This window comes from Canis aureus, chromosome 3, assembly GCF_053574225.1.
Source record: "Canis aureus isolate CA01 chromosome 3, VMU_Caureus_v.1.0, whole genome shotgun sequence".
NCBI lineage: Eukaryota > Metazoa > Chordata > Mammalia > Carnivora > Canidae > Canis > Canis aureus.
This window is the reverse complement of record NC_135613.1, coordinates 2,427,962-2,446,728: the sequence shown is the minus strand read 5'-3', so window position 1 is coordinate 2,446,728 and position 18,767 is coordinate 2,427,962. Positions and strand designations below refer to the sequence as shown.

Below are 18,767 nucleotides of genomic sequence, written 5' to 3'. Positions count from 1 at the left end.
ACATTTGGGATATATTGTGCATCATGATCTCACAGAGAGGGTCTTGAGGAGGATAAATTGATGGGAGCAGTGAAGTTGCATTGAAGTGAGCGGGTTCTGACAGACATATGTGATGAACAACAAAGAAAACAGCTTGTCTTCATGTACCTCGAGTCCTTTTGAAGTCCAGACCTGGAGTCTTATGAGCATTTGTTTGCTGCCCGTAAATTGTTATTCTTGCATACTCACAAGTCTTTTATTTGTAATGTCAAATTGATTACTTGAATAACCATATGCCAGAATGTGTGTGTGTGTGTGTGTGTGTGTGTGTGCGATACAAGCAATAAGATGAACCAAATAAGTAAACACAGTTTTCTGTTTCAAGAACACCATTAGCCGAGGGATCTGGATTTTACTCAGATTTGCTAAAAAATGAATTTCTGGAGGAAAGAAGGAACATACAGTGTTTACTAAGGGTTTTCTTTGGTTTGGTTTTTGTTTTGTTATTACCATTTTTTCAAGAGAGTCTTGGGAACTTGCTTTCACTGGAGTTGCAGCTAGGCTTGCTGCAAGGTTTTCAGAGAGCTGCGCATGGTTGAATATGACATAAAAATAGTTGTAGTTATTGTACGCTTACTCCGTCCATTCCTTTTTCACTATTTCTCAAATATTATCTCAGGATTCCAAAATTGAATCTGCAGAGTAGATGCTTTATCCCTAAATTATAGACAAAGTAACTGAAGTTCAAATAAATGCATTCATCTCTCCATTCCATATAGAGACATAAATATTAGCTTTGTTTTACTGTTTTAGAAATCTATGCTCTTCCCTTCCCCTTCTGTTACTTTTAAACACAAGAAACCATCAAAACCTAACTTAAGACCCTATGCAACTTGCGTATCAGAGGCTATGATAAATTAAGAAAATTATGACACAAATAAGTTTGAACATAAATGATGATAACCCCATTTTGAATGACTTGAGTTTTCATAGCAAAAATGGTGTGCACAAGAGTTGACACATACCAGTACTCCATGTCTCAGGATTGCCTTGTATGTGGATGGAAACCTCTTTGAAGGATATATTATTCAAATTTTCTTTTTTTAATAAAAATGCTAATGGAAATGTTAAAATGCACATAAATTAAAATGATCATAAATTAGGATTAATATCACATTAATGAATTATAATCCCACATTCATTAAGATAAAGTGGCATTTCAATATTTGCTCTTGTTAATAAATTTAATACAATAAATGAAAGGGATACATTTGGAGATTCAATAAATATTTGATGTAATCTTACGCTTTAACTTTTTAAAATATTCAAAAGTAAAGTAGGAGATCTAGATGCATTTGGATTCTTTGTTGCTATTTTATGTCTTTTTTTATATTCTTTTCTTTTCATTTATTGAAGCGCTAAATACAATTTAAATTGGCGAAGAAAGCAATAGAGCCTGTTCTGAATAAAAGTGATCCCAGGAGAACACAATGTCTTTTAAGTTTCTAGGAGTTTCTTTCCACACAGCATTTTTTTTTTTTAAAGGAACAAGTATTTGAAATTCAAAATCATATGGTGCAGTGACTGGTCCCGAGTCCTGTCCTCCACATGCGCTCCTTCTCGGCTGGGAGCGCCACATGGTCCTGAGCAGCCTCCTCCCCACCCCTGCCCTACCCCAGGGTAAAAAAAAAAAAAATAGATATATATTCTTGACTGAAGTCCAATTGGGAAATATCTCCTGTCTTTTATTTTAAGCATCAGATTGTTTTAGTTGATTTAAAAAGGAAAAAAAAAAATACAGAAAATAAAAAAAAAAAGGCTGAGGGTGTTGTTGAGTGTCTGTTTAATGTGGAGGGTCTTTTTTTTGAGGGTCTCCTAAAATAAAGTATTTTGATAAGCAAAAATCTATATATATATATATTTATGTATATATATATTTTTGTTGTTGTTGTTAAACATGTAATTCAAGGTTGGTACAAACAGCAACTAAAAATGTAATACCTTTTTTTTTTTTTTTTTCTTTTGGTGCATCCCCATGAAATGTAAAGTAGTGCATATTATTCCACTGGAGACTTCTTGGACATATAGAAAGTCATTTCATTAGCAGTGCAGGATGTTTAAAACACTTATTTTACAATGGGAAATGTATAACCCCTACCCTCATAAGGTTTTAGTTGCATGAGAAAGTTTAGCAGGTTGCCATGACTCTAATGCTATGGGTTTCAGACCAGTTTAATGTGATTACAAAGTTTATTAAATAAAAAAAGTTGAAAGACTTCAGCATTCATATATATATATATATAATATATATAAATATAATATATACCAAATATATAATGTATATATATGTGTATATATATATATATATATATATATATATATATATACCAAAAATATGTGCATGTAGGTACTATTTCACAGCCTAGTTCAATGATTTTTTCTTCGGAAAATGCAAGCTATATATATATATATATATTAATATATAATGTATATAATATATATATGCAGTTTTATTTTGGTTTTTAAACAGGAGTCAACAGAGCATAGAGAAGATGAACTATGTGTCAGAACACTCCTGTCTCCCTCTTGAGGGTAAACTGAAAATTTTAAAGCAGGGCTTCAGTTTTCCCTAGTACTTACCAAATGTTTCAGGTAGAGTAGGAGTTTAGTAAATTTTTGTTGCCCTTATAACTGAACTAACATGATTTCGGTCCTTGGTGAAGCACAGACAGACACTACACCAGGTGGTGTTGCCCAAGGGACCTTTGTTTGTGGCAGGTAAGGAGACCCTGGGGAGTAACCGAAGCTGTGACTTGTCAAGCAAGGGTGACTAGGTTCCTTTTATTTAGGGTTAGGATGAATATTTAGAAAGGGGAGCCTTGTCACTGGATGTAGAGGCAGACATAAAGAAACAGGGTTAGGCGGATATGTGTATGTCATGTAAATGAGGCTTGTGCTCCTCCTGGGGAGGAGATTTTACTATTATAATAAGGTAAAGGTAACTGTCAGTCACTCTGTGGGTCACTCCATGGTCCATCTTAGGTGTGTGTCAGGGATTTAGTTCAAACTGGGCTGGGTGGTCCGGGCTCCTGGAAGCTTCCTCCAGGCAGTTCTTACCATTTGAGAGAGTTACGGTTTTCATCATGGGATGTTATGCCCATAGGGTCTATTGCCCAAGCTAAGAGATAAGCTGGAAAGAGAACTTCAGCAAAGATGTGGAACAAAGGTCAGTGGATACAAGCAGGTAAGCAGTAAAGGTCAGGTCTTGGGGTCTAGCTGGTGACACCCCAACCTGAGATGAGTCTGTGTTTCTGCGGCAAAGTTTGGATTTTCCAAGGGGACCCATGTTTTTTGGCCTCGGTGCTCTTTGTGAAATGGAAATAAATTTCCTGGACAGAAGAATTGTACAAATCAAAGAAAAGAGGGTACTAGAGAATATATTATCTTAATATGCATCATATTGAGCATGTATTTATTTATTTATTTATTTATTTATTTATTTATTTATTTATTTATCGATGCAAATGTAACACATAGATCTGAGTTGAATTCTGGGTCTACTGCAGTTGATTCCATTAGATATGAACTTTGGAGAGGTTATTATGTGCCTTGTCAAGCCTCACTTTTCTCATGTTTCATGTGAACTACTGTAGCTCATCAACTTTTGGAAAAACTAAGAGAATTATCATATAAGGGAAGCAAATCCCTTAGTTCTTGGTGCACAGAGTGTGATCCATCAAAGGTAGCTAAGAAGAACTTTAAATAAATGTATTAATAAATGGAAAATAATACATACATTTTTGTGTTTTCCTCTTGATCTTTTTATCACTCTAAATGCACGTTAGTTTACACCAAATAAGTCAGAGTACTTCTTATGCCTGTTTTAACTGATTTGTATAAATTTCATTATATTGTGTTTTGATTGATGTGCACGCAGAGCAAAAACTCTTTGTGCAGTTACTCTTAGCGGAGATTGATGAAGTTAGGATGAATGTAGAAAGAACCAGCTTGATATTCAAACAGGAGATAGTTAAAAAGTAACTTTGCAAATTGCTCCATTGCTAACCCATGTCACTTTTCCTTTTAGCTGCACACAGACCTGGATCCTGGGAGCAAAAAGATCAAGTATATCCTATCAGGCGATGGAGCTGGGACAATATTTCAAATAAATGATATAACAGGAGATATCCATGCTATAAAAAGACTTGACCGGGAGGAAAAAGCTGAGTATACTCTCACAGCCCAGGCCGTGGATTGGGAGACGAACAAGCCTCTGGAGCCTCCTTCTGAATTTATTATCAAAGTTCAAGACATCAACGACAATGCGCCGGAGTTTCTTAATGGACCCTATCATGCCACTGTGCCAGAGATGTCCATTTTGGGTAAGTATGCTTCCAATTTCACAGAACTATTAAGAGTCATCTTTAAAATAGCTCCTGGCATCAGGGCTGGTGTGTTGCTGAATAAAAGACATTTATTACCGTCTTATCTCTAATTTGCATTTCCAAATCCCCTTTTTTGGCCTAAGTTCCACAGCTCAATAGCTTTAGTCCCTTAGTAATAGGAACTGACGAAGCAGTTTTTATTAAAATATGTCTCCTTACAACGACAGTACCTCAATAGGCTGAATTTGTATTCCTCTCCTAGACGTGGAGTTTGAGTATTGTTACTGAGATGGATTTATCAAGATTTGTTCCAACATGCCAGACTAATCCTATTGATATTTGCTTGATGTTTAATTATTTGTTTGTGTATATTCACATGCAGATGCAGTGCATAGAGAAATAGAAAACGGTCTAGATCTGTAGTCAGCCAGATATTGGATTGAGCTGATGGGTCAAGTCAGGAGTGAATTAGGAAATCACAGTTGCCAGAGACTTCTTCATAACTGAACTTTTTCTGGCAGTGTATATTTCAAAACATGATTTTCTCCCTTTCTTTCTTCCTTTTGTGGAGATACTTATCTATTCCTCAACCCCTGGCGTTGGTCTGGGAAAACCTTGTTCCCAGACTTTATACAACATGAGAAGAGGGGTTTTAGGGCTCTTCCTTATGGGACAAAAATAGGCAGGATCCAAAGTTCAGAGTATAAGACCACAAGAGAAAATAATAATAATAATAATAATAATAATAAAAGACCACAAGAGTTATTCCTATGTGTATAGTATGTACCCTAGTTTGTTTCAAATTGCATTTAAGACAAACTACAAGAATACATGTTATGCAGCAAAGTCACAGAAATTCAAAGCAGCTGAAATGATGAGGCAAATAAAAAACACAAATAAACATCTAAGTTGAAGGCCAGCATTAGGCAAATAACCTGGCTTCAATGAATTTTTTCTCATTTTACTTACAGTATAACTTTGGTAAATATATCCACTGCAGCGGCTAGGGAGGACTGATTTTAGGTCTTCACGTGTTCCCCATGTATTTCTCTTGTGGAGACTCCACTTTGCCTATCTCTTCTGCAAGGAATACTACTTGTTTTTCTTGTTGTTGTTTTTGTTTTGTTTTAATTTATTCATGAGAGACACAGAGAGAGGCAGAGACACAGGCAGAGGGAGAAGCAGGCTCCATGCAGGGAGCCCGATGCGGGACTCGATCCTGGGACCCTGGGGTCATGCCCTGAGCTGAAGGCGGACGAGCTGAGCCCCCCTGGCGTCCCCTTGTTTTTCCTTCTTATCAAAATTCAGTTGCTCTTCTACAGCTGGTGGAAATGATACTTTTTCTAGGGAAACTTCTATGGCTTTGGAGCAGGCAGTTGCCTTTCTACCATCATCATCACCACCAAAAGAAACCCGTAAATGAGCAAAAGCACCTCCATGTTTATAATCCCTTGAGAACCTGACATGCAGACAGGAACTTTTCTTTCTTTTTCTCCCCGCTTTTCTTTGATCAGTGCTTTAAGGGCAGAGAATTTCCCTAATTCATCTTTTTTTTTTTTTTAATCCAGATTAGAGTCAAATGGCTTTAAAGGACTATTGATACCTACAATAGAGACAGAACACTCTATCTTAATTGCCAATAAACAATGAAGTATTATTTTCATCTCATCACTGTGATTTCTGCATCATAATGACCAAATCTATATCCATTTATTGTAAATGTGTCAGAGGTTTCCATTTTTGTGTAATGTGAGTCATGTACCTGATAAATATGTTGAGATAGAAAACCCCAAAAACTTCTGCAGACTTCAAGGTCATTCAGCTAAGAAAAGGATATTAAAGATATTATTAGCTACCTAATGCAGTGTATAAATATCTACCTGTAAGAGTGTATATATATATATATATATATATATATATATATATGCATTTTCCCTCTATTAAAAGATTTTTCTTGATAAGAAAGTAGAAAGTAAAGGAAATAAACTATTCTAACATATACACAGTTATTTTTTTTTTAATATGAATCTTGTGACATCTCTTCCAAAAAACCTGTGGTTTGTGCTACAATTGCAAGTGTGGTTTTTGAAGTTAGATAGATGGAGTTTTGAATCCTGGTTCCATCCCTTATTATCTGGTTGACTTTGAAGTTCAGGGAGGTTAAATTACTGCTTATTTTCCTGAGCTACAATGCAAAGATAATAATTTCCATCTTGCTCTCATTGTGTGAGAATCGCATGATAAAATACAAGGTAAAGATATGCCATGAAGTAAGTAAGTGTTCAAAGTCGGTTGTTGTGGTTTTTAAAATTATTTTTATTAATCTACTTTCCACGTTACCTTTGGACCTTTCCTCATGTATTGATTTTATGCATTGGGTGTCTGGTTTCTGTTTGACTCCAGCCTCTCTGGTTAAAGGAAGCAGAGGCAGCTGCACTATTTTATTGTCAACTGTGAATTATTCCCTTCATTTCTCCTGAAGGTGAATATCAGGATGAAGGTCAGCTACTATCTCCTTTCTCTCCCCATTACCACTGTTCTCTCTCAGCCTGTCTCTTCCCTCCCCTCCTTAGTTCTTTCATTTTTCTTCGTTTGCTACTGCAGAAATGCCAGCACTTGCACCTGTACGCCCTGAGGAATGCCAGCAAGGACTAGGGATTTCATTGTGCAGAAAGTGAAGAATAAAAATTGTAATTGAGAAATTTACCAATATTAAATTGAAATGAATGTGATGTTCAAGAACTGTCTGCCAGTTGACAAGCTGTCAAGACAAAACACACATATATATTTGCCCAAATGGCAGCCAAATTATTTTAGAAATATCTTACTTGGAAGCTGGAGACACAGGTCTTTTTTATATTCTACTGTGAATTTCAGAACTTGATGAGAATTCACTTTTATAGCAATACCACATAAAGAGTGGCATGTGAGCCTGTCTGATTTTAACTGTGAATCCCAAACTAGCATTGTTGAAGTTGGTTTTCCAATGCACATTTGCCTACACTTATTGAGCTCCAGACAAAATAGATATTTTTAATGCCGTTGTACATTGGGGCGAGGGGGTGTTTAGCCCTGACCATATGCCTACACCTGTGCTCAGATAAAATAAAGTTTTTATTTGAGTTGAAAATAGAATCTCATATTATTTGGCTGCAAATGTGCTTTCTGTTTGTGTAAGTGACATAATCCATCTAAGCCTTACTTTATCTGTATAGTGTGCACAGTGATCTCTACCGAAATAACCGTGTTTGGAAAAATTCAATGATTATATTTAAAGTACTTAGCAGAGCGTAGAGTTAGTGACCAACATATATTAGCTTCTTTACAGCCACCCATTTGTAAATTACTTCTACTGGTAAGATTCAGTAAACTGTTACGAATGGCTTCGCCAATGAAAAATCTCTCAGCGAGCCTTACCTTTGTATTTCAAAAATGTACATGTTGGAATGAACCCCATTTATTCAAAAATTTACATGTTGGAATGAACTCTGTTTCATTATATTAGTGAAGGGCTGAGGAGCTAAGTAGTGCTTAAGCTGGTAGGCATTACTGTGTTGCAGAGTACACAGTTACATTACACGTAACACTGAAGGTTTTTTTAGTTTTCTTTGAGACTCAGAGCTTCTCTAATGATGATCAATGTGTATTGAAAAGTTGCTATATGGCAAAAGCCTTTAATATCCGTGACAACCCTGTAACATCAGTACTGATATTAACTTCCTTATATCTCATTATTTTTAACCAGAAAAATGGGGGAAATAATAGCTAATCCAAATCCAGATATTAAGTAGAGGAGCTGGGATTTAAATCCAGACATCTGGCTCTATCTCTCGTGGGTTTAACCAATATGCTGTACTAATCTTTGATAATATCTCTAGAGAATTTTGTTTATACGAGCACTCCGCTTCTGCTGCATATTTATAATAGTTCATATTTTTTCAAGGTGGAAGAGCACTTGAGGTCAACACACTTTGCAAATTAAATTGAAAACTAAGACGGGATTTGGAAAGGAAAAGTTTAGGTAAAGTATTACACAATTTTCAAGATAGGCACATAAGCACTTGAAAAATGTAAGAACAATACATCCCATAGAAATTCAAATAACAATAAAATTAATTAGCAGACATGTGGTGAACACTGGCATTGAAGTGCTGTTAATATAATAGAGATAAAGACTAAAGAGAGGAATTGAGATTGACTCTAGATTTCCCGGTTGTGCATGCAAAAGGAGAATTCACTATCCACAAAAAATTCTGCGTCAAAATATCAGAAAAAAGTTAATAGATGATTTAATAAGCTATATATTTTAAAAAGAGTATATCTGACTGCTTTCCAAAGGCTTATAACTGAAGTGGTTATGGAGGTCAGTGCACGATGCAGGTGAACCTACTCTCCTTGAACATGAACTCAGCCAAAGGGAAATGTAAAAATTTGAGAATATTTTCTATCTTCTTCTTTCTGTCTGTTATTCTTACTCTGTTTTATTTTGTGATTAATATTAAGCCTCTTCCTTATGAATATCTTCTTTTTTGATAAACATCCTCCACTCCTCTTGAAGGAAGGCCCGTTTAAACTACTTGTTATTTATTTTATATCTTCATTATCTTTGATTTGGAATACATTTAATCATGGAGAATTTCTCTTAGTCTTCAAAAAAATAAAGTGAAAACATTAAATCTTAGAGAAAAGGGGGAAATGTACTTCAAGTTTTTTTTTTTCCTTGAACCATTTGAGATTGAGTTGCTGACTTGCTGCCCCATCACCATGGAAAATCTCAGGAAGTCCTTCCCGCGTGGATGTTATTTTCCACAGCCATCACTATCAGAAATTCACATCAATGTACCATTGCTCTTGAAAGCACAGACCTCAGTCAAATGTTTCCAACTGTTGCAGTAATTTTTTTTATATTAAAAAGATCAAAGCCAAGGCTGTATGTGCATTACCGTTATGTCTCTAGAATGCTTCCATCTGGAATGGTTCTTTAGTCTTTGCTTTGCTTTTATGACCTCTACACTTGGAGATTATAGAAGAAATAACCTATAGGATTCCTTAGTTAGGATTTGTCTTGTTTCCTTGAAATCAGATCCAGAATATGTTTTTTAGGTAGTGCTGTCACAGATAATACTGATATTTATCAGGTGGTAAAGGATTTTGATTTATTCCATCATTGGTGATAATAATTTTTGATTGTTTCATTAAGTTATCCAACCATGTATGTCCATTGCAAAGTTTTTTTTTCTCTTTGTACTTAATAACAATTTTGTCAGCAGATACTTTGCTTCTGAGTAAATATATTTTTCTTTATCAAATTACTACCCCCCCCAATTTTAGCATTCATTGAAGCATCTTGGCTGAATTATTACCATGACAGCTGCCAAATGGTGGTTTTGCTAATTCCTTCATTCCATTTGCATTTATTGCTTGACATTCTTCTATAAGGAAAAGCTTTCTTTTCTTTCTATGTATTTGCTTGTGTATTTATTTATATTAGTTTGCACTTTTGGAGTTCTGTTTTATTTAATATTTGTTACTTTCACTATTTATCGTGATGGTCTTACAATAATTATGAATATCATTTATACCAGACTTGGCCATGTCATGCCCTTGAAGCTGATTCTGTGTCCTATTGACATGCCTCATTATTCTTTGGGTACAATCTTATCACTGGCCAAAGTGTTCTGGGCTTCTTTTGCACTTTCCCTGATCCAGCCCTGGGATTTGCCATCTATCTATCTATCTATCTATCTATCTATCTATCTATCATCTATCTATCTATCATCTATCTGAAGGAAAGCATGAACAGAGGGGAGGGGCAGAGGGAGAGGGAAAGAATCTCAAGCAGACTCCCCACTGAGCATGGAATTGGACTCGGGCTGGATCTCATGATGCTGAGGTCATGACTGGAGTCAAAACTGCCTTAGACAACCTACTGAGCCACCCAGGTACCACATGGAGTTTGCTATTTGTTCAAAGAAACCTGGTTCCCTTTAAGTGAGACTGGCATTTGGTAGCAAATTCAGGGTACTGGTGGTATTTATTGCTACCAGGGTGTTGCTACTCTCAAATCCTTTCAGTGGACAGGACAAGACAAAGTAATGTGTGGGAGCATGCACACATGCACACACACACCCATTTATCTCTACTGAGTTGAATGCTGTTCCCTCCAAATTTTGTCTGCCCAGTACCTTAGATTGTACCTTTATTTCAATATAGGATTTTTGCAGATGTAATTAGTTATATGGAGGCAGAGATTGGAGTTGTGCTCCCTTAAGGAATGCCAAGAGCTGCTAGTAGCTGGAAGGGGCAAGGGAACATCCTTCAGAAGAAACGTGGGCCAGTCAACACTTTGATTTTGGACTCCAGAACTGTGAGAGAATAAATTCTTGTCATTTATTCCCAAGAATAAATCAGCCCAATTTGTGATCATTTGTTATGGGAGCCATAAGAAGCTAAAACACTATCTATCGAAAACCATGAGTTGGTCTCTGAACCTCCAGTTCTAAAGCAACCTGAGGGGGTTCATTATGTACCTTTTTTTTTTTCTGCAACAATGAAAAAGCTGAGTTTCTTTATCCTGAATATATTTGTTATTTGGATTACCCTTTACGTCCTGTAATAAGGGATTTCTATTTACTCCTTCCGCCCAATCCCTGACCATTCACACGCAGGTTGATCTGCTGTCGTATCTCCCTCTATCTTCCTGTCTTACACAGATTCCTATCTTGCCCAGCCACACTGAATGGCTTTTGTACTACATTGGTCAGATGGTAGACAGGAATGGAATCAGGAAGCTCCATAATACTCTCTACTTTTATTCCCCTGTATACCTCAATGGTTTCTTATGATACAATAGACCTATAGCGACATTTTCCAATCTATATTCAAAATAGGTTTACTAAAAGGAAAAAAAATCAAATTCAGTTGATAAACACTGAATTAATGAAAATTAAATGCTTTTTGTGCTTCCTGGTCTTTAAAGTATTAATATATCGTAATATGATGAATTTGTATTTTATGCTTTTTTGGAGATTCAGACATTTATATGGCCACAGAAACTATTTTTAAAATAAATATCTTGCAGCACTAACATAATTTTACACTACAAAAGCTTTCCAAATGCATGTCTGATGAGAAGACATTTTTTGATTCTATGCAAGGCCACATGTTGGTTTAACATGCAGCTAAACAGTAAAATTTGCAATTTCTAAAGAGTGAATTAAAAATCATGATGACTGTAGCTTACATGGATTAACTTGTCATTCTTGTCACTGCCCAGTACTTACTTTAGTCCCATATAAAGAAGATTCCCAAAGTAATAAGGAGATTCATTTTCACATTCTTTTTTTATTAAGGAAACAATTTTTTGTCACATAAGCTTTAAAAGATCAAAGAATGTTTATACTAACAAACAGTCTTAAACCTAACCTTCTCTTTTCTTAAAATTTAGAGGTTGTGGATTTCTTTCTTTCTCTTGGCTAGATTAAAAAAAAAAATTGGTACCGTTTCTCTATTTTAAAGGAAAGAGGCAAAATGAGGAAGAGGAAACACATATCTTGATGGATTTGATTATATTTTTTTGTCTTGTTTGATTCAGAGTGATGAACAAAACTTAGATTCTTTAGGAAAACATGGGTGGGAAATCATGGGGATTGAAATAAATACTCTCAAAAGAAATCCAGCTGCTCTACCTGGTATGAATGCCTGTAACAGCTGTGGTTCCAAAGCTCTAGGATGACGTCAAGATTGTGTGGTTTGTGTTTTGCATAAAGAGTCTAACCTTCGTTAGGGATACATATTTGAAATACTGAAATATTCTCCTATCAGTAAGTCTGTATTTATCATAAGGAAATCTAAAATAATCTAGAAAACCTTAGTGTTATAGGCGAAGGGTTGAATGGCCAAGGTCAGGTTCCACCCAGACAATCCGATGATCCTGTTGTCTTCTTCGTCTCTTCGCCCTCATGTGAGAATTAATATTTTAGGACTCAACATATTTATTGATTCCAGAGGCAAAAGGGCAAATCCTCAGTAAGTTATTCAAGCCATGTTTGTGTCCAGAACTCTGTGAATTACCATCAATACCTACAGTTTTATGAGTATTTTTGTTACATTGTGATTATAGGAAATCATGAATTAAAAGGGACCAGAGAGTAAAAGCTCATAGAGTTCAGCCTTTGCTCACATTCGCCTGTTAGAGAAATGAATCAACTGCATGTCAGGGCAGCTCCAAAACACACATTTGTGAAATTCTGATGTCTTGGCCGAAAATGAATGTTGGACATCTTTGTCAATATATTTTTGGTGTCAGCATGCTCTTCACAGAACCTTGCCTCTTGGAGCTTGGGCCGGGGGTGGGGGTGGGGGGTGCAAATTCCTTAGGGTCTCTGTGCATGTATTAACATTATTTCTTTAACTTTGATGTTTGTGCATAACGGGCTTAATAATAGTACTTCCCGGATTCACTGGACTTTAAAAATTACCATTTGATTTTTTTTTTAGATCCAAATACCTTTATTCCTTGGTTGATTAGCAATCACAGTTGTATAAAATATGTCTTGTTGTTTTTCTGTACTTCTTACCAATAACTTCACCTAGAGAAAAACAGTAAAATTTATAGGGCAAGATAGCTACATGTATAGATAAGCACATAGATTAAGAGATAAAATATGGTAGAGCCGTTAAAAGAAGCAAAGGAAAAAGATATTTAGATAGATAGCAAAAATAACTGTGTGTGTGTGTGTGTACTTGATATAGAATTAGATATCCTAAAACAAAACAAAAAATAGTTACATATGAGGCTGTAGATGAGTATATACAGATTGTTTCAGATACATCTCCCATAGTAAGAAAACAAGTTTTCATCCCTTGTGTCTGTATTTGAAGAGTCAAAGTCTATATAACTATATTTGTGTCACCGTTGAAGATGATTTTATTCATTTTCTTTTTGCCGGTGAGCATGACACCAAGGAGTATTCCCTTTATAACCATGTCAGATTTTTCAGGTCCCATCATTATCTACCAATTATGAATCTTTGCAAACCACAAGAGTCATGCGAGTTCAAGAAATATATTCAGAGTGGCAGAAGAGGAGAGGGTTTTGGGAGGGGGAGACTACAGAAGTAAAGGTTCCATTTTCATCGCCTTGTATCAAGGGTACCTACTATTAATAGGATTTATTCAACTCTTGATGTTAACCTTGGCCACCTGGCTGAGGTATTATTTTATCAGGTTTATCTACTGTAGACTTACTCTTTTCCTCTCCTTTCCATGATATACCCTTTGGAAGGAAGTCTCTTTGTGCAGCATTTACTTGAAGAGTGGGAAGTTATACCCGCCCCCGCCAGCCACCACACCACATAATGACATTACTCATGTGGATTTCTCATTTCTCGTACATAGGAACTTTGTCTCTTTCCTTCTTTTTTTTTTCCTCTTTCATTTAATCAATATGTACTCAAGGGTTATTTATTTTACACTTTGGTTTTATAATCCAATACAGCTTTATTTTCTTGCTCAATGTTTTTTCAGTGTTAGCAACTGGCAGCCCTTTTGGTTGTCTCCAGTGTTCCTTTGATGTGCATCCATCATCATTGTTATCATGATTAGTATTTGGGTTTGGACTTTAGCACTTATTTACTTCCTTACTTTCTTGCACTGCATGATGCTGCAGGCTTATCGTATATAATTGTTGCTCCAATTCTAGAATTAACTCTTTATCCAGGGAGTTCTACTGGGGTATTGGAAGCCAAGATGAGTGTTGCTCCTGAGTTGCCTTTGCTTCTAGGCCCTCTCAGCTAATACAGGGAGAACAAATGAATGTGGGTATAGGAATTTATATGCACCACACATATATACATGCATGAATAGATATAAGAAGAATATATTAGTGCATGTACTCATAGTATACTAGTCCATATATTAGTATGTTAGGGTTTGTGTGTATATCATATGCTTCTACATACACACACTTAGATCTTCTCCTTCTCCTCCCACCACCCTCAGTAAGTCTTAAAATACATATATAAGATTATTGTATTATTTTGTCACAGTTTGCATTTTATCCTGAGAAACTCCAACTTCCTAATTTTAAAAAAATGTGTATATTGAGATTTACTCATTGTGCTATAAAGTTTAATGGTTTTAACAAGTACATTGTGCCATGGGCCCATCATTTCAGTATTATATAGGATAGTTTTAGTGCCTTAAAAATATGCCTTGAGTTTTACCTATTGAACTTTTGTATTTCCTTAACTCCTAGCAATCACTGATCTGTTTATTGACTCTATAATTTTGTCTTTCCTAAAATGCCATATAAAGGAATAATGTAGTATGGAGGCCTTTCACTTAGTAATATGCATTCACGATTCATCCATGTTTTTGCATGGCTTAAGAGTTCACTCCTTTTCATCCCTAGGTAGTATTCTGTTGTGTGGATGACCATAGTTTGGTTATCCATTTACCTGTTGAAGGATATTCTGATTGCTTCCAGTTTGGTGTGATTGTAAATAAAGCTGCGATAAACATTCATATGCAGGTTTGTGCCTAGAAGTAAGTTTTCATTTCAGTTGGATCAATATCTGAGTATGACTGCTTGACCACATGGTAAGCTTATATTTATTTTTGCAAGAAATTCAAATTGGTTTTGCCAAAATACTGACCACAAAGCCCTACCTATAACCTATAAAACACTGTCAAGATATCCCTCTTTGGTTATCAGGAAGCACAATGGTAGAAAACCTAGAACAGAAAGCAGTTAATATCGAGAGGAACGTAAGGACTTGAATGAGTTCCAGTGATCACATTATAAGCAGGAGCTATCTTAAAATGTTGTCAGACCTCTGGGATATGCTGCTTAAGAGGATTTTTTTTTTTTATCTTTTCTTTCTTCTGGTGAAATTGGGTCCCTGGGTTCTTTTCTTTGACAGTGTATTCATGGACACTGTTCACCAGCTTGCCACTAACATTACTCCGCCTATCCCTGCGTTTCAAAAGTTTATGTGAAAAAGGGGATGAGTATAGGGGTGAGTGTGTCACAGTCAGTAACCACCTCTAGAAAGCATACCTCCTTCCCGGTGGTAGTGAATACCCATGGGGTGTGTGCCTAACTCATGTTTGGTTAATTCTCTACCAACTGCCCATCTCCCCATTGATGGTGTGGATAATTCGTGGTCAGTTTATATAAGGTTGCTTCTGCTCCAACACAGGTAGACATTTCCTCAAATCTAATTCAGTCAGTCTCTACCCCAGCTATTTGCCATGAAGACTAAGAAGATATTGAAATAGTTTCTTTCCAAGTAGCTCAACATGGAAATGGGTGAATGTGGAAACCCTGAGGTAGACACCATCTTTTCACGGTATATAGTAGAGAAATGGAAAAGCTATACTTCACAGTGCGGGGAAGGAGAGGAGACAGGTAACAACAAGGAAAAAAAAAAGTGAGAGACTGGGAAACTTCTTTTTGGATTTTTTAGTCTCTGATTTTAGAAACATACTGAGCTTTAAACAGCTCCCATCTCTGGCTTCCATGATACTCCATCCATCCATCCATGACACCCCCAGAACAGGAGGGAGCATGGTGTATTTCTTAAAAACAATACCATCTCTTGAGAAATAGAAAATTGGCCTTTGCGTGCTGTCAGCACCTATGAAAAGAAGTTATTAGAAGAAAGTTTGGTCTATTAGTGAGGGCACATAGAAGCATTTTTCTTCCTAGATATGTAAACGGTGTATAAATATATGAAATATTTATGACCACTCAAATTGTATGCAGTTTTTTCATTATATGGACCTAGGGAATAGACCTCCTGTGTCTTCTCTTTGAAAGATCTTAGTCCTTTAGCACAAGGCGTGGTAGGAGTAATACGTAGTACTTATCTTCATAATATAATAAGAGTAAAAGAGGACGTTTTGTCTTTAGCTGGCACCAACTGCTGCCCATATAGAAACAATGAGCTGGAATGTTCTATTTTGGGGAATGTTTAAACCAGAATTGGGCAGGCATGCCCAAGGAAGGCAGGCATCCCTTCCCCCAGGATGTGTAGAGAGGATCATGCATCTCCTTGTCCTGGGAAAGAAAGAGAAAGTGAGAGAAGGAATATTCTCACTTCGGTAAGAAAAAAAAAAAAAAGACTCTTGATGCCAAGCTCAGTGTCACTCTTCCATCCATTTATATTCATAGATCCTATTAATGGATGTAAGATAACCTACAGTCTTCTGTGCTTTGTTCTTTTGAAAATTACTATTAAAGAAAAGCTGGATGATCAAGACTGAAAACAAAGGACAAAATTCATTCCTGAGTATGTCTTTATTGTCCTTTTTCTCACCTTGACAGAATCATCTGAATGATAATCACCCCAGGATCCTTTTTTTTTTTTTTTGTATTGTTATTCCTGTATAATTATTAGGGCTGCTGATACCATTAGGTGACAATGAAATAATATTAAACAATCCTCACACATTTATGTATATGTAACAAGTTACAATGTCAGAATTCAACGAAAGGAGAAGCACCAGGAACCCCCTTAGGAGCGGCTCTTGCGGCGTCTCACTGCTCCAGGAAATGCTCTGCAAGTACCTGCAAGGCCAGCACCTTTGAGGGGGACCACACAGGAAGGGAAGTGAGACCATGTGTCGCGAAACCCGCTTGGTCTCCCTTGCTTCACTGAGCGCTAAGGGCATTGGTGAGTCAGGATTATCGTAGGCATGGACAACAATTCTTGTTCCTATGCAGGCTTTTCTACATTCTCGCCTTTTCGTGTCCCTTGTACATATTTTTTACATTACGCATCAAAAAGGGAATATCCACACAGTAGACTGCATATGTCATAAGAGCACATGGTCACAAGCTGCACAGATTCATGTAATTAAGCACCCAAAAAAAAAAAATCAGAATAGTACTTGCCTTGCAAGATTCATTCTTGGGCTTCTCTCTTCCACCGTTCCCGTAAGGGTAACCAGTGTCCTCACTTCTAAAATGGTCACATTTTGCCTCTTTCGCACTCTAGACAAGTGGAATCATACCCTAGTTTTTGCTTTTGTGTCTGGTTTCTTTCTCTCAATACTCCAGTCGGGCTTGAAACCAGTTCTACCAAATTTACAAGATATGTGAATGAGTCAATGAATGTATTGATTTTTATATTCATTTATCCATTTATTATATATCATTTATTCATTATTTATATGGGTTTGGTAAATCTGCATCCATGGACACAGAAGGGGTCTCTAATCTGCGCAAAACAAATATTACTTATTTGTAAAAGGAATTTAGTTATTACAACTACCTTTGGGATCCCTGGGCGCTAGGCAGCGGTTTAGCGCCTGCCTTTGGCCCGGGGCGCGATCCTGGACACCCAGGATCGAATCCCACGTCGGGCTCCCGGTGCATGGAGCCTGCTTCTCCCTCTGCCTGGGTCTCTGCCTCTCTCTCTCTCTCTCTCTCTCTGACTATCATAAATAAATAAAAAAAAAAAAATAAAAAATAAAATAAAATAAAATAAAATAAAATAAAACTACCTTTATCCCAGGGGCTCATGACTGATTCAGTCAGTGGAACCTGCAACTCTTGATCTTAAGAGTAGTGGGTTTGACCCCCTTTGGGGCATGTACCTGACTTAAAAAAAAAATCTTTAAAACTACCTTTATCCTGCCATTGAGGGGGAAACAATCCTGCCATTCTGCTTTTATTTTTTGTGAATTATACCCCCTTTCTCTATTTTCTCTAATGTCGTCATCAAATACATTTAACAAACATTGATTGAGCACCTACATTTATAGACAGTGAAGTCACAGGAATCAAAACTCTGTGTGCAGATATAAAGACCCAGTGGTAGGGATTCATTCTCTGGAGTCAGCAGGCCATGTTGCAAATCCCCGGTAGTTTCCTTAGAGCACCAAACTCCCCTTAGTCCTTTGAAATCCACCCCTTGGATTTTTGCTCAGTATGAAATACAACATTAACCTCCATGGAGGCTATCATGTTAGAGAAAAGTATTTTAATTTTATTTATTGATATAAATTATTATTTAAAAAGGGGACTTTGTCACTACTATCACTTGCCACAAATAGGAGATAAATGCCAGATAAATATAGTGTTAGATAGATACAATAAAATATATACATAATATTAGGTAGACAGAATGTGAACTCTGTGTAAATATATAAAGTCAATGGCTTTCGTATAGACACTGTCGCCTGCCAAACGCTTTTACTTCTTTTTTTTTTTTTTTTTGGCTTTTACTTCTAAGCTTTCTTGTTCCTTGATATATAAAGGGATATTGGTGAATATCAGAAAGCTGTTAAACGCACACAAGCATAGAATGAGAGAATGCCGTCAGTATAAAAGAGCAGTGGAGTGGCTGTCCAGGTGCTGATTCCTTGTACACCCACAGCGCCCTGCTGGATCCC

General features: G+C 36.5%; 1 protein-coding gene across 4 annotated transcripts in view; it reads left to right on the top strand.

Annotated features, from left to right (window-relative positions):
• LOC144306243 (cadherin-8) overlaps nt 1-18,767 on the top strand; it is a 358,000-nt gene that overhangs the window by 114,677 nt on the left and 224,556 nt on the right. For all 4 annotated transcript variants that reach the window (XM_077885706.1, XM_077885704.1, XM_077885705.1 and 1 more), the window contains one exon: nt 4,067-4,361. In XM_077885706.1, coding sequence (XP_077741832.1) covers nt 4,067-4,361 — 295 coding nt within the window. The remainder of the gene's footprint in view (nt 1-4,066; nt 4,362-18,767) is intronic.